Below are 14,918 nucleotides of genomic sequence, written 5' to 3'. Positions count from 1 at the left end.
ACGAGCACATAATAAAACCATGATCCCCCCTGATCGACTCTTTTAGCCTGTTTCCTCTGGATCGAACAGGATCTAACAAACCCCAGCTTCTGCTGGGACACTGGTCATCATGGGAGGAAAAAGATGGCTGCCGTGTTGCCGTTTCCTGTCTTACACCAGCATTATACTTCCTGTATCTGTGGGTCTGAGTTTTTAATCAGAGGATGAACTTAAAGCTTTCAGTCTGCTCTACAACCCAGCACCTATCCACACGTCTGCTAAGTGGACTGGAAATCAGTAAAACTTCTACCAGACTTTAGTAAATATTGCATTAAGATGAGCAGACAGATTTTAATCTCAGCATCGTGCACACAGATTTTTCAGGACACTGGAAGAGTTCCTGCCGTGGATTTAGATGTTAGTGTTGTGTGGATGATCCCATTCTGTGATCTTTGTGTTACTAACACTGATGACACCACCGTTATTGGACTCATCTCAGACGGGGATGAGTCTGCCTACAGGAGGGAGGTTGAACGTCTGGTGTCCTGGTGCAGCCACAACAACCTGGTGCTGAATGCCCAGAAGACAGTGGAGATTATTGTGGACTTCAGGACGCACAAAGCTCCACTCCCCCCCATCATCCTGACTGACACCCCCATCACCTCTGTGGACTCATTCCGCTTCCTGGGTACCACCATCACCCAGGACCTGAAGTGGGAGCCCACCATCACCTCCGTCATTAAGAAAGCCCAGCAGAGGATGTACTTCCTGAGGCAGCTGAAGAAATTCAACCTGCCAACACGGACGATGATGCAATTCTACACTGCAATCATCGAGTCCATCCTCACCTCCTCCATCACTGTGTGGTACGCTGGAGCCACTATCAGGGACAAACAGAGACTGCAGCGTGTTGTGCGCTCTGCTGACAAGGTGATTGGCTGCAGACTCCCATCTCTGCAGGACCTGTACACCTCCAGGACACTGGGGCGTGCAGCTCGGATCTCAGCTGACCCTTCTCACCCTGGACACAGTCTGTTTGACCTGCTCCCCTCAGGCAGGAGGCTCCGGTCCATTCGCACCAGAACCTCTCGCCATAAGAACAGTTTCTTCCCCTCTGCTGTCGGACACATGAACAATAACCGTATGACTGTTCCCACCACTAACACATGACCCTATGCTGTGTCACTGCATCATTCCATGTTTGGCACTGATCACCACCTGCACTCATGTATATATCATGTATATATCTATCTACTTAGCACTTTTAATTCTTATTCTTATTTTTATTTTCGTGTCTATTTAAGCGTAATTTATGACAGTATGTTTGCACTGAAGCACCGCAGCAATTTCCTAATGTTGTAAACCTGCTCAACATTTGGCAATAAAACCCTTTCTGATTCTGATTCTGATGCTTTTACACTTTAGGACCCTCGAGACCTCTGCTGCTCAGCTGTCCTGATCGCTGCCTCCACTTTAACCAGAGGCTGTAACCTCTGATCATTTCACCTGCACCGGCAGTAAAACTCTTCTCCAGAACCAAACGTGCCATAAACCCATCACAGCTTCATCATCAGCTCAGTCTCAGCAACATGCAGACGACCGAGCAGCAGAAACTCTGCAGGGAACGTCTGAAGTCTGTTCTTCAGTTTTCCCAGCTCACTGTTTATTGAACATGAGACAGAAAAATAACTTCACCTTTAATGTGAAACTTTTATCGCCTGTGACATGTTTGCAGGAAGTTTACATGCTGTGATTTAGTGTCACAGCCATAAATATCACACAAGGTAAAAACTACAAGTCCCAGCATCCTCTGTGTTTAGGGAGGAGCAGTGAAAGTGAAAGTGTTGATCCTCCGTTCAGAGCAGCAGGAGGAGGAAGGTGGAGCTGAGGCAGGTGAGTGTTAACATGAATATGTTTCTTCTTATGACATAAAATAATTCCACGCTGTTCGTGTCTGTGGGTGAAACGTGAGGCCGGTCGGCTCCTCTGAGCGCTGGTTTCCTGTAAGTAGAGAGGAAGTGAGTTTAGCTGAGAGAGCAGGAGGAGAGTGAGAGCTGTGCTGAGGCAGGTGAGTGTTAACACCGCTCTGACATTACTGTGTCTCTGTGGCGGGAACAACAGGCTCCGTCAGTGGAGGCAAAAATAATCAGACTTTGGTTTTTCAAAGGAAACTACTTTATGTTGGGAGAAGCCGCGCGCTCATTGGATAACGGCTTGTCAATCTCAAGTTATTAGCCAATGAGCGTGCCGGTTCACAGTAAGACCCGCCCTTATCACGACGGGTTTTAAAACTAAAATGGCGACAGAAACTCTGTGAGTGGAGTTCACTTTATGAAAGTGCGACGTTTGAGCCACTTCCTGTTCTCAGTCCCGGCGTCCTGATCACCGAGGTTTCTGTTGCTCTGATAGCTGATATTGATTATATCGGTAAACAGGCTGTAGGCAGAAACATCAGGTCTGATCTGAAAATCCCTTCAGAAACAAACTTTAAGAGTTTTATGTCCGTGAGGCTGTAAAACTGTAACGTGTCCTGTGATCTATAAACACTCTGTGATGAATAATCTGAAGTCATTTTGAGCCTGACAGTAGTTTCCTGTCACAGAGCAGAAGCTGCAGGCAGTTTTTGGCACCTTTATATTTAATTTATTCCAAAATAAATCAATAAAGGTAGAAAAGAACTCTCAGTGACATTAAAAATCTATTTTTAAAGACAGATGTGACCAAGTGCAACAAATATAAGATGAGATGTTTACAGATATTTGAAGTATTGATCACATGTAGAACACAGAGCAGGTCCAATAACAGAGTCATCCTGCTCACAAACAGCAGTTTGGTTTCATGAGCTCACTTCCTGCAGTGATCCTCAGCTTCTCTCCAAAGGAGCCGTAACATGTGGGCTCCTCACCATGATGATGATCCCAAACACACTGAGTTCCTTCATCCACCTGATCATGTACTTATTAAATAATGTGATGGTTTTGGTGTTTTTTAAAGACTTTGAGCCTCTAAAATAACTGGTTTGGACTTTAGGGCCAAAGCTCCAACATTAGAAAGCCGTCAGTGTGATGCTTCCAGTACAACAGCACCTCTGAGTGTGTGTGTTTACCTCTCAGACTAACTCCACCCTGACATCAAGAAGATGGAGGAAGAGGACGGAGCAGCATCTGCAGCATCCAGCTGTGTGTCTGTGAGGAGTGACGGAGTTACACAAACACCTCCACCTTACAGTCATGGACCTGCAGCAATAATGTAAGAACACTACTAACTTTATTAGTCATTTCAACATAACCATGACAGAATCATTGATCTGTGATTGGTTCAAACTGTTTGATCTGAGTTTGATTTTTATTGACTTGTTTTCTTGCTAAGATCTGAACTCTGTAAGTTTAAGTGAAGTCAGTGCAGCAGAATCAGAGAGAAGAGCTGAGAACAAACTGAGTTCATTCAGAGACAGAAAAAACCGCTGATGATTGGCTGACCTGTCAGCGTTATGAGGCAGACACAATATCACAGAGTGATCAGCTGATCATATGGCTGTCAGAGAGAACTGATCAGTTATTGATGTTTGTGTTTGCAGAGGTCAGAGGTCACAGTCTCCAGTATCCAGCTGTGTGTCTGTGAGGAGTGACAGGTCCAAAGAAAAAGATCCTCCATATTTCAGTAATGAACCTGCAGCAACAATGTTCTTCAATCATGGAGCTCAGCTGACCATGTAAGAGAGCTGCTGACTCAGAGTTCAAAGGTTGTTTCTATAAATGTTCTACCAGTGACATCATAACTTAACCTAACACTGGTCTGTGTATGAAGTATCATTTAGTGGCAGTTGTTAAAGTTGTATAATGATGATGCTAGTTTGGGGTGTATTTTCCTGCTGATGCAAATGCATCTACTTTGCCCTTTGTCTGGTGCTTTGGACAAAGACGTCCAATGAAACTCAGAACAACACAGTTTGCACCACCAGCAGGCAGAGGAAGTGGCTGACATCCAGAAATCCTACCAGTGGCTGAACAAAGCTGGACTGAAAGACAGCACAGAGGCACTAATCATGGCAGCACAGGAACAAGCTCCGAGCACAAGACCCATAGAGCCCGGGGTCTACATGGCTCTTTTTGGGGGGGTTGTGTTGTATTAATAGTGACTTTGTTTCTTTGGACCAAAATCTTTTGTTTTTCAGTTCAGTTGCAACATTGACTAACACTAATGCAGGGGTCGGCAACCTGCGGCTCTTTAGTCCTTACAGTGCGGCTCCTCGTGGTTTGGGAAACTAAATTAGAAGTATTTAGCTGAAGTGTATTTTATTTATGTTCTTTTTTAACTTGTAGTTCTAAATTGGAAGATTATTGTGATATTGAAATATAAAAAGAAAATTATATTTTATTATTTTTTCATCGTTCAAATAAGCGTCACACTCGTGGAAGCCGGTGTACCCGCCGAAACGCCGTGCATTTATCGAGACTTTCAGCCCCAGGAAGGCCAATTATGGATCTTCGGATCCACATTATGTCAGCAGCTGTTCTCCACCGTGAACTATGTTAAAAACAAACACCGCTCACTAGGGATGGGTATCGAAAACCGGTTCTTGTTGAGAACCGGTTCCCACTGTTTCAATTCCTTGGAATCGTTTGCCATTTTTGCAAACGATTCCCTTATCGATTCCAGTCACCCTGAATGACGTCACCACGTTGCGGAGCGTCATTTACCTGGCAGGAAACATGGCGGCTCAAACGCTAAAAAGATTGGTTATACTTTACAAGAACGGATGACAACAGGGCAACTTGCAATACTTGCAAAGTAGATACTTCATTTAAGGGAGGAAACACTACGAATATGCAAAAGCATTTGCTCACAAAACACACGATGACCTTAAATGAATGTCGTGTTTTTAATTCCGCTCCGGACTCGTGAATCTCAACCCAGCAGCAGCGGTAACGTTTGCACGTCCTCTCCCGTTAATGCGGCAGGTAAATAATCAGCTAACAGTGCATATTATGTTAGCGCGATCTGCCTTATCTGCCATTACTGCGCGTTTAGGTGACCATGATGAGAGAGACAGAGTCTGGCTGGCGCTCGCTGGCAGTTCTCGCTGCAGTCTACCGGTAGCGTCTCCTTTCAAGCCAGGATAGACTAATGTTACAGAGCAGTGACTAAGTTTGTGGTCAAAGGCTTGCACCCATTTGCCACAGCAGATGCCCCCGATTTTCGGTAAGTGAATGTGTTTAATTGTAGGCAGGGACATTACTGGATATTCTTGTGTAATTGCTACAGAATAATTTATGTAATACTTTGTTATTGCTACAGAAGAATATTTATTTTATTATTTTACATTTACAATTTTTTTCCCCGGGGTCCCTGTGACACCACATTGAAGAGCCGTAGGCTGTATCTCTTAAGATCTCACTGCTGTGTTTGTAAGGCCATGTTACTCCTAAATTTCTATCTTCTTCAAAGAGAAGATATAAAACAAAGTTCTAAGCTAATCGACCTTAGTGTTCTCCTTTTTTAAAAAGAATCGATAAAGAATCGAATCGTTAAACAGAATCGAAAATGGAATCGAAATCGTGAAAATCTTATCAATACCCATCCCTACCGCTCACGCCTCACAGACGACAGCTTACAGTCCTGTAAAGATGAAAGTGACTTCGTACAGCCCCGACCTGCAGACGCTGTGCGCAGAGGTTCAGCAGCAGAAGTCCCGTTGTAAACATATCACGGCAGACCCGACGATGTTTGCATGAACACGCTTTTCAGCTTCTCTTTATTGACCACTTTTCACACACGGTTGCTGTACGCACACAGCCGGCTGTAGCTTTGCAGCTCACAGCCCGACACACCAACACAACAGCACAGACGTTAAGGCGGCGAGGCGTGATTGCGGGTGCCGCTCAGGTGCGTCCGCCTCGCCGCTGCAGACCACGCCCCGCCACACACATTAACCAGGTAAAATACATATTTAGGCAGAATTTTGCAAATATTTATTTTTCATCTTTCAGCAGCATAGAGCTTTTTTTCCAATTATTTTTTAAAAGTCAGGTCAAGGCTCCAAAAGCCCAAAGGAGATATAAGGGTGGCGGCTCACAGCAGCTTTTGTTTGCTACATCATTTTAGTTCAGCTGGGTGTCTTTCCTTTGGTTATATTTCTTTAAGAGTTCAAATGTGTTCATTACATAAATAACATGTAATTTTCTCTGTAGCACTTCATGGATTTCATAAGCAACACACCTTAGTTGTTCACACAAAGCATAAAGGTAAAAAACAGTATATACAGTGTTATCTTCATTCTAGATGTCAAAAAGTATTTGTGGCTCCCAGTGTTTTCTTTTGCGTGGAAACTGGCTCCAAATGGCTCTTTGGGTCCTGAAGGTTGCTGACCCCTGACCTAATGGTATATTTTTTTTAGCTGGATCGTTCTATAAAAACATGAATCAAATCTGAGAAAAGTTTCCACCTGACCTGTTGAATGTTATTGAAGCCAGAAGTTTGCCTTCATACTGTGTTTCTTGCATGCCTTTTGTGGTGTACTAATTGATGTGAAATGAATGCAATGTGGTTGTGTTTGCAGAGGTCAGAGGTCACAGTCTCCAGCATCCAGCTGTGTGTCTGTGAGGAGTGATTGGTCCAAAGAAAAAGATCCTCCATATTTCAGTGATGAACCTGCAGCAACAATGTTCTTCAATCATGGAGCTCAGCTGACCATGTAAGAGAGCTGCTGACTCAGTTCAAAGGTTGTTTCTATAAATGTGTTCTACCAGTGACATCATAAATGATTCCTAATGGTGGTCCGGGTACGATAATGCTAGTATCAATCGTAGTAGTAATGCAATCCAAGGTAATGATTTCTTCTCTGTTGCTGTGAACGTCTCTGCAGCCGTCTGTACTCTAATCTGAGACAACTATTACTGACAGAAACCATCACATCATCCAGTTTGTGTGTTTGCAGCTGCTTAAAAGATTTTAAACAGAGATTAATCTGTAATTCATGTGATGTGTTTGTGTTTGCAGAGGTCAGAGGTCACAGTCTCCAGCATCCAGCTGTGTGTCTGTGAGGAGTGACCGGTCCAAAGAAATAGGTCCTCCATATTTCAGTCATGAACCTGCAGCAACAATGTTCTTCAATCATGGAGCTCAGCTGACCATGTAAGAGAGCTGCTGACTCATTTACGGGTGTTTGAAATTCTGTGACCACTTTGTAATTTTAGTTTATATTTTTAAAGTGTTTTTATTTGTAGTTGCCTGTATTTTTATTACACTGTGTGTAACGTGGTGGTTTGTGCTGTTTGGGATTGTTTTGGTGTATTTGTGTCAGAACATCAGATAAATGATTTCATCACATTTTAAAAGAAAGTATCAGGATAATAATCTGAACTGAGTCATCAGAAATAGAAAGATGGTCTCAACAGGCCACTGAGCTGATCTCCAAAGAAATGCAGAAGATTGAAGAGTCCGAGGCTGTTTATTTGTCACAGGCATCGTCATACACGTACAACACAGTGAAATGTGCTGAGCTGCTCCTGTGACTGGACAAAACATTAGAAACAATCATTAAATGAAATAATGAAACATTGTGCAGATGTAATGTTAAAGTGCTTTGTGCCACATTAGCACAGCATGTACTGACAGAGCAGTGCAAGCAGAACAAAGCAAATGAGCAAAGTGATGTAAACAGAGTAACTGAACAGAGTGAGCAGAGTAATATCAGCAGTAATGAAGCAGCAGGATCAGTGTAGCAGCGTGTGACGTCATAATGAATCAGGTATGATCTGAAATATGACAGTGAGACAAGAACATGATGTAAGGTCCTGTTTAAACCCTGATGGTGATGCTATGAGGGGAGCATGTTCTGATTTAGGACTTGGATGGTCTGAGGATAGAAGCTCCTCTCTGTTTGTGTCCTGATGGTGCAGAAGCTTCTGCCTGATTGTAGAAGGAGCTGAAGCCAGCATCATCCCAGAGGTGAAGCTCGTCTGTGTGCAGACCTGAGGTCAGATTCCTCCAGGCTGATGTTCAGGATCTACAGAAACGTGTGGTTGTAGTTATTGCTGCACTGTGTGCTGACAGCAGATACTCAGAACAAAGCGCTGCACACGTGTTCTTTACAAACATCTGTACATATCAAATATGGATCATGGCAGTGAATGAACACGTTTCTGTCATTTGTTTCATTGGCTTCTTTTTTCTGCCTGTGTTCATGTGATTAATGTCTAACACATAAACAGGTTTGTAATCAAACATCACATCATCAGGGAGGCATCATGAAACAAAGTTACTGCTGGAGGCTGAACTCAATTTGGTGGCAATGTTCAAAAATATCACTCAGATCATTTCAAAGCTTTTAGTTCTTCTTCTTCACTTCTGTAAAAGAATAGAAAGGAAATCAGAACCCAGAAGTTCACTTCCTGATGACTGAACTCTTTCAAAATAAAGCTGAAAGCTCTGAATGTGACACCGCTGCTCCACAACAGTTTTTAGAGGAGGTCAAAGGTCAGTTGAAAGTGATGGATCCCAAACTTCCAGTACATCCAGTGAAGGACATAATCAGCTCTGTGATGAAGGCTTTTACTGTGGAGTTTGTAGGCTGATCACTCTGTGTTTAATAAGACAGGCAGGAACAGCAAAGGAAACTTGGATTCTGAACTCAAACACAAGTTTCTCCACTTTGACTTTTCTCTGTGACCATCAGAGCTTCTGCACAGTGTCATCAAATCTGGATGTTTGTCACTGACAGTCAATGATTTTAGTGATAAAGAAATGTGTTCACAGAGGGAAGAAGAGGAAGAGGAGTGGTGTCTGTGAGGAGGAGCAGCTGTCCTGCTGTGCTTTGTGTCAGGACGTCCTGAAGGATCCAGTCTCTACCAGCTGTGGACACTGGTTCTGCAGACAGTGCATCTCCTCATACTGGGACCAGTCTGCTTCATCAGGAGACTGGTCCTGTCCCCAGTGTGGAGAAAGATCCAGAAGCAGAGCTGGACTGCAGACAGCCAGTCAGAGCAGCTGTGTACAAAGTAAGACTGAACATCTGTCTGCTGATGGACTCATTTCTGAAAACTGGACTTCTTGTTGTTCAGACATTGAAGAGTTTTCTTTCTGTTTTTCTTTCTTTCAGCAGATGTTGGTCTGCAGGAGGTTTTAGATGAACATAAGATCAGTCTGAGGAGGAGATGTGAACGTGTGACTGAAGGAAGTGATGAAACAGGAAGTAGAACCCTCCTCAACAGGATCTACACTGAGCTCTACATCACAGAGGGACAGAGTGAAGAGGTTCATAGCCAACATGAGGTGAGGCAGCTGGAGACAGCTTCCAAGATGGACGCCCTCCATGACACTCCAATCAGGTGCCAGGACATCTTTAAAGCCTTACCTGACCAACAGAGACCCATCAGAGTGGTTCTGACCAACGGCGTGGCTGGTGTTGGAAAAACCTTCTCAGTGCAGAAGTTCACTCTGGACTGGGCAGAGGGCTTGGAGAACCAACATGTCAGTGTGGTGGTTCTGCTTTCATTCAGGGAGCTGAACCTGATCAGAGAGGAGCAGTACAGTCTTCTGGAGCTGCTCCATGTTTTCCATCCAACACTACAGAAGGTCACAGCAGAGAAGCTGGCTGTCTCTCAGCTTTTGTTCATCTTTGACGGCCTGGATGAAAGCAGACTTTCATTGGATTTCACCAACAGGAAGCTGCTGTCTGATGTCACACAGAAGTCATCAGTCAGCCAGCTGCTGACAAACCTCATCCAGGGGAATCTGCTTCCCTCGGCTCTCGTCTGGATAACTTCCCGACCTGCAGCGGCCAATCAGATCCCTCCTACATGTGTTGACAGGCTAACAGAAGTACGAGGCTTCACTGACGCCCAGAAGGAGGAGTACTTCAGGAGGAGATTCAGTGATGAAGAGCTGTCCAGCAGAATCATCTCCCACATGAAGACATCCAGGAGCCTCCACATCATGTGTAGAATCCCAGTCTTCTGCTGGATCACTGCTACAGTTCTGGAGCACATGTTGACTACAGAGCAGAGAGGAGAGCTGCCCAAGACCCTGACTGACATGTACTCACACTTCCTGCTGGTTCAGACAAAGAGGAAGAAGAACAAGTACCACGAGGGACATGGGACGAGTCCACAGGAGCTGACGGAGGCTGACAGGGAAGTTCTTCTGAAACTGGGGAGGCTGGCGTTTGAACATCTGGAGAAAGGAAACATCATGTTCTACCAAGAAGACCTGGAGCAGTGTGGTCTGGATGTGACAGAGGCCTCGGTGTACTCAGGAGTTTGTACAGAGATCTTCAAAAGAGAGTGTGTGATCTTCCAGAAACCAGTCTACTGCTTTGTTCATCTGAGCATCCAGGAGTTTCTGGCTGCAGTCTACATGTTCCACTGTTTCACCAACAGGAAGTCAGAGGTGCTGAAGGACTTCCTGGGAAAAAAATACAGAGAGTCCTCTCTGGATGATTTCCTTAAACGAGCCATGGAGAAATCCCTCCAGAGTAAAAATGGCCACCTGGACCTGTTTGTCCGCTTCCTTCATGGCCTCTGTCTGGAGTCCAACCAGAGACTCTTAGGAGGTCTGCTGGGTCAGACAGAGAACAGTCCAGAAACCATCCAGAGAGTCATCAAGAACCTGAAGAATAACAAGAAGTTTAAATCCTCTCCTGACAGAAGCATCAACATCTTCCACTGTCTGATGGAGATGAACGACCTCTCAGTACATCAGGAGATCCAAGAGTTCCTGAAGTCAAAGAAAAGGTCAAAGGACCTCTCTATGATCCACTGCTCAGCTCTGGCCTTCATGCTGCAGATGTCAGAGGAGGTTCTGGATGAGTTTGACCTGCAGAAGTACAAAGCATCAAAGGAGGGACGACTGAGACTGATTCCAGCTGTGAGGAACTGCAGAAAGGCTCGGTGAGTCCAGATGTGATCATTACATCATTGATCAGTGTCGGTTAATAGTTTAATGTTTAAATTAAAAACACAGTCCTTGGTTATAAAGTGCTTTACAAACACCAACATTACGGCTAACAGCTGGATTCTCCTGTTTCAGTGCAGCTAGCCAAACAACAAAGAGCCACTTGCTGCTAAAGACAGAGTGAAAGTGGACGGTATATCCTCCATTCTTCATGTAAAACACATGCAATGAATTGTAATGCACCATCTGTGTTTCCCTTCATGCAGTTTTCTCTTTATGGTGGACTTGGATATTTAAATGTTTCCCTCCTGGAGAGTCTTGTTCACTTGATTAGTTTTTGTGAAGGGGATTCTCCTCACCCCGTCTCCAAGGGAGACACCAGCTACCCTTCAGAGAAAATGTATTTGCCCCACTGGTAACCACGATCTGGTTCTTCCAGTCACTGCCCACAGCTCGTGACCATAGGTGAGGGCAGGGACGTAGATCGACCGGTAAATTTAGAGCTTCGCTGTCACGCTCAGCTCTCTCTCTTCACCACGACAGACCAGTACAGCGTCCACCTCACTGTTACCGCAGCAACAGTCTGTCTGTTGATTCCTGCTCCCCTCCCCCTTCTTTACACGACCCTGAGATACTCAGACTCCTCCACCTGGGGCAGGAACTTGTCTCTGACCCAGAGTGGGCACTCCACCCTTTCCCAGCTGAGGACCATGATGCTGATCCTCATTCACACGGCTTCACACTCTGCTGAGAACAGCTCCACTGTGAGCTGGAGGCCATCACCTGATGAAGCCAACAGAACCACATCCTCTGTGAAAACAGAGACGAGACTCTGACACCACACAAGTGGAATATAAGGTCAGAGGTCAGCTAATACCTAATATGGTAATCCTGAGCTAACAGGAAAGGGAAATGCAGTGAAGAAATGGATTTTCAAATGAGGAGTGGAATCACCATTTTAAATGTACAAAGTAAATCTTTGATTTTATTTTTTAAAAGATTTTAAAATCATTTTAAAAATTGGAATTCAAAAATGTTTTTTTTAAAATGAAATAAATGTACTCATGTTTTATTGCACAATTTATTAATGAAGCATGAAATGTATTTTGATGTGTTTTGACTCTTCTGATCCTCCATAATATTGAGATTGTATAGAAGTTTTCAACATTTGCAGATTTAGGATTATACTGTACACTATTATTAGCATAGTATGTAACACATGGGGACACTAAAGCAGTCGCGCCAGAATGTCCTCTAAAAAGAAAGCTTCTTTAAAATACAAGCGAGTCAGACACCGAGGGCACAGAGATGAAGCAGGTCTGATCAGGAACAGTTTATTACTGGGCCAGGGAGCACAAATAAAAACACCCTTAAAATGTACGTGATACAAGGTTGTCAATTTAGTAAAACTAAATAAAACAATCCTAGAACCCGTAAAACTACCATTTTCTATATTCACTAACAAACCCCTGCTATAATTATGCCACATGTTCATTATGGGTCCATCAGCAGGCCAGGAATTCCGGCTTTAGAGCAGAGTCCACGCCAGCCCCGTCTTCGGCAGACAAGCAAGAGCCTCCCATCTTGTCCTTCCACTGGCCCATCATATCCCAGCCCAGCTTGCGTTCTGCACCCGAATCCATCATGCGACCACCGCCACAGCTCCCCTTGCATCAGTGTCCTGTAAAATAACAGATAGTAAACCTGCTGCCAATCACACGCGTTGTCTCCTACTGTTGCCGTTCCATGAGGTCAGGACTGGGTCGCCGTGTCACGCTGGCCATCTAGCATTAGCCTTCCAGTCTTGGGCTTCTCTCCTTCAGTGCTCAGCTAGCCTGCTTTTAAAAGGTCTTTACACAGCTGACACACCCATGCCTCAGCAGGTGGTCCCTATCAGCTAATTTGTCCCATGTGTAGCCAGTCCACAGTGGATTAAAAACTGTGTCACATAAAACACTAAAGCCCATGCAATAGAAACAGAATAAAACAATGCAAATAAAACGTCACTCATAAATAAACACTAAAAATCTGAATAAAAACAATATACAAGATAAATACAAATTTCCACTGTGTGACATCCCCCCATATTTTAACTGTGACAGTCCCTGTCACAACATTCAGGTGTTCTGTCCAGGAGGGTGGCTGAACAACACTTGGCCTTGCTGGCTACTGTGTCTCTGGTAGTCCCTTCTTTACACATAACACATGAAACATCAGCAATAATCTGCTACCAACGAGTTCCTTTGAATGCATCCTAGAAAAGTTACAGCATAGGTGAGTTATACAGTCCAATTGCCACATCCAGGTAACCTGCTGTTCTTCCATTTCGTGACCACATAGCATAGCTAATGTATGGGATTATCAGAACACTGACTCCTCTCAGCTCAGCTCCTCTGATATCCCTTGTGGATGAACACTACTCATGAATACTCACGTGGCAATAAAACGTCTTTTCTGTACACCCCTTGCTCACAACCCTCAACAAGGGTAGCTGATTTAAACACTTAGCATTCTATCATCTATATCTGTACCCCAGGTACTGAACACTGCTCCCAAACTTGTATCCTGTCGACAAACGCCAAAATTATGTAGCCGCTAAGACTGGTGGACCTAAATCTTCACCTCCAAGTCCGTTCACATACAAGAGGAAGGGGAGCAAGCGGGTCAGCGCTCAGGGCACAGAAACTAAGCTGGCTTTGAACACACACCATTTATTTCCATAAAAAACACAGCCAGAATCACAAATACAAGTTAAAATCCCCCGTATACAATAAAAAGAGTGTTCTCAATGCGCTAAAAACCCTGCCGGCAGAAATAACTATACACTATTAAAACAAAGCTAAAAAAATGTTTTCCATATGCTAAAATTACCCTCCCACAGTCCCATAATCCCACAGTACAGCCACACGCGGGCGAATGTGCCTTATCTGAAACAGGAGAGGAATTTCTCTTCCGGGATGGAAACCACGCCAGCCAGAAGAACAAGGAGGGGGCTCCTGTCGCAGACCTGTCTCCTGACAGCGCGTCGCCGCACAGTCTCGCCCCACTCCACACCTGCACACGGCCTCCCTCGTAGCACCGTCAGATGCAGGCAGAGGGGCATCCCTGCCCTGTTGTGAATTGAGGGCCATCGCCACCCACTGTTGCTGTTCCTGCAGTTGGGACTGGATCGCCGAACGACTCGCGGCGCCCCACAGTCAGGCAGCAGTTCCTTCAACACACGTGCGGGCTTACACGCGTTCCTTTTTCTCCTGCTCACCTTTCGTGCGTCGCTCCTCTTGTCTCTGCGCTCACCATCCCCTTTAACAGGTCAATCTGGCAGCTGATAGGCCACCTTGGGGAACGCCCCCATCTGTTTAGTCCTCAGTGGATTAAAGGAATATGGTACAACAACATTAACACACATAATATAAGTATGAGGATAAAACCATGCAATATAAATATCACAATAAAATCATGCAAATAAAATCAACACTATGTACCAATACACAGATTGATAAAACATAAAAACACAAATTTCCACTGTGTGACAAGTATACTACTATACTTTTTTTTTTGGCCTGTCCCGTTTGGTTCTTTTTCATCAGAATTGTTGTCTAAAGGCAAAGAAAGATGCCCAACGGATTTACTTTACCAAACTGACCATCCCAGCCTTGCCGTAATGGTCCATTTGATTCACCTTTTATTGTTTATTTTATTTTCACTTACTGAATACGGGACAGACTTGACTGGGGGAAAGAAGGGGAGAAAAAAAGAGGGAAAGAGAAACAGCTGAGAAGAAGGACGGGGGAGAAGGGCAAAAGACAAAAACCAACAGAACGGGCAGAGAAAAAAAATGCATATATCAATCACCTGGGTCACCTGCTGAGAAAGAAAAAAGAAAGCAAGCAGAAGAGAACAAGAGTAATAGAATAAACAACATCACAATGATATATGGGAATATGACAGTAAATACTAAATATTAAACATTATTGTGCAGCACATAAGATCAACAGAACACAGTGTGCTTTGAGGTAGGAGCCAAAAAGGGTGTAGTTTGTGGGTGT

General features: G+C 44.3%; 1 protein-coding gene across 1 annotated transcript in view; it reads left to right on the top strand.

Moving 5' to 3' along the window:
• Nucleotides 1-8,704: 8,704 nt before the first annotated feature.
• Nucleotides 8,705-14,918, top strand: part of LOC146606974 (protein NLRC3-like) — a 32,375-nt gene continuing 26,161 nt past the window's right edge. The window contains exons 1-2 of the mRNA XM_085349131.1: nucleotides 8,705-8,978; nucleotides 9,080-10,868. Coding sequence (XP_085205257.1) covers nucleotides 8,705-8,978; nucleotides 9,080-10,868 — 2,063 coding nt within the window. The remainder of the gene's footprint in view (nucleotides 8,979-9,079; nucleotides 10,869-14,918) is intronic.

The sequence above is a fragment of the Diplotaxodon limnothrissa genome, unplaced genomic scaffold (assembly GCF_057381915.1).
Source record: "Diplotaxodon limnothrissa isolate DT_005_m unplaced genomic scaffold, D_limnothrissa_male_GT1.1 unmapped_scaffold_1, whole genome shotgun sequence".
Classification (NCBI taxonomy): Eukaryota; Metazoa; Chordata; class Actinopteri; order Cichliformes; family Cichlidae; genus Diplotaxodon; species Diplotaxodon limnothrissa.
This window is presented reverse-complemented; position numbering and strand designations above follow the sequence as displayed.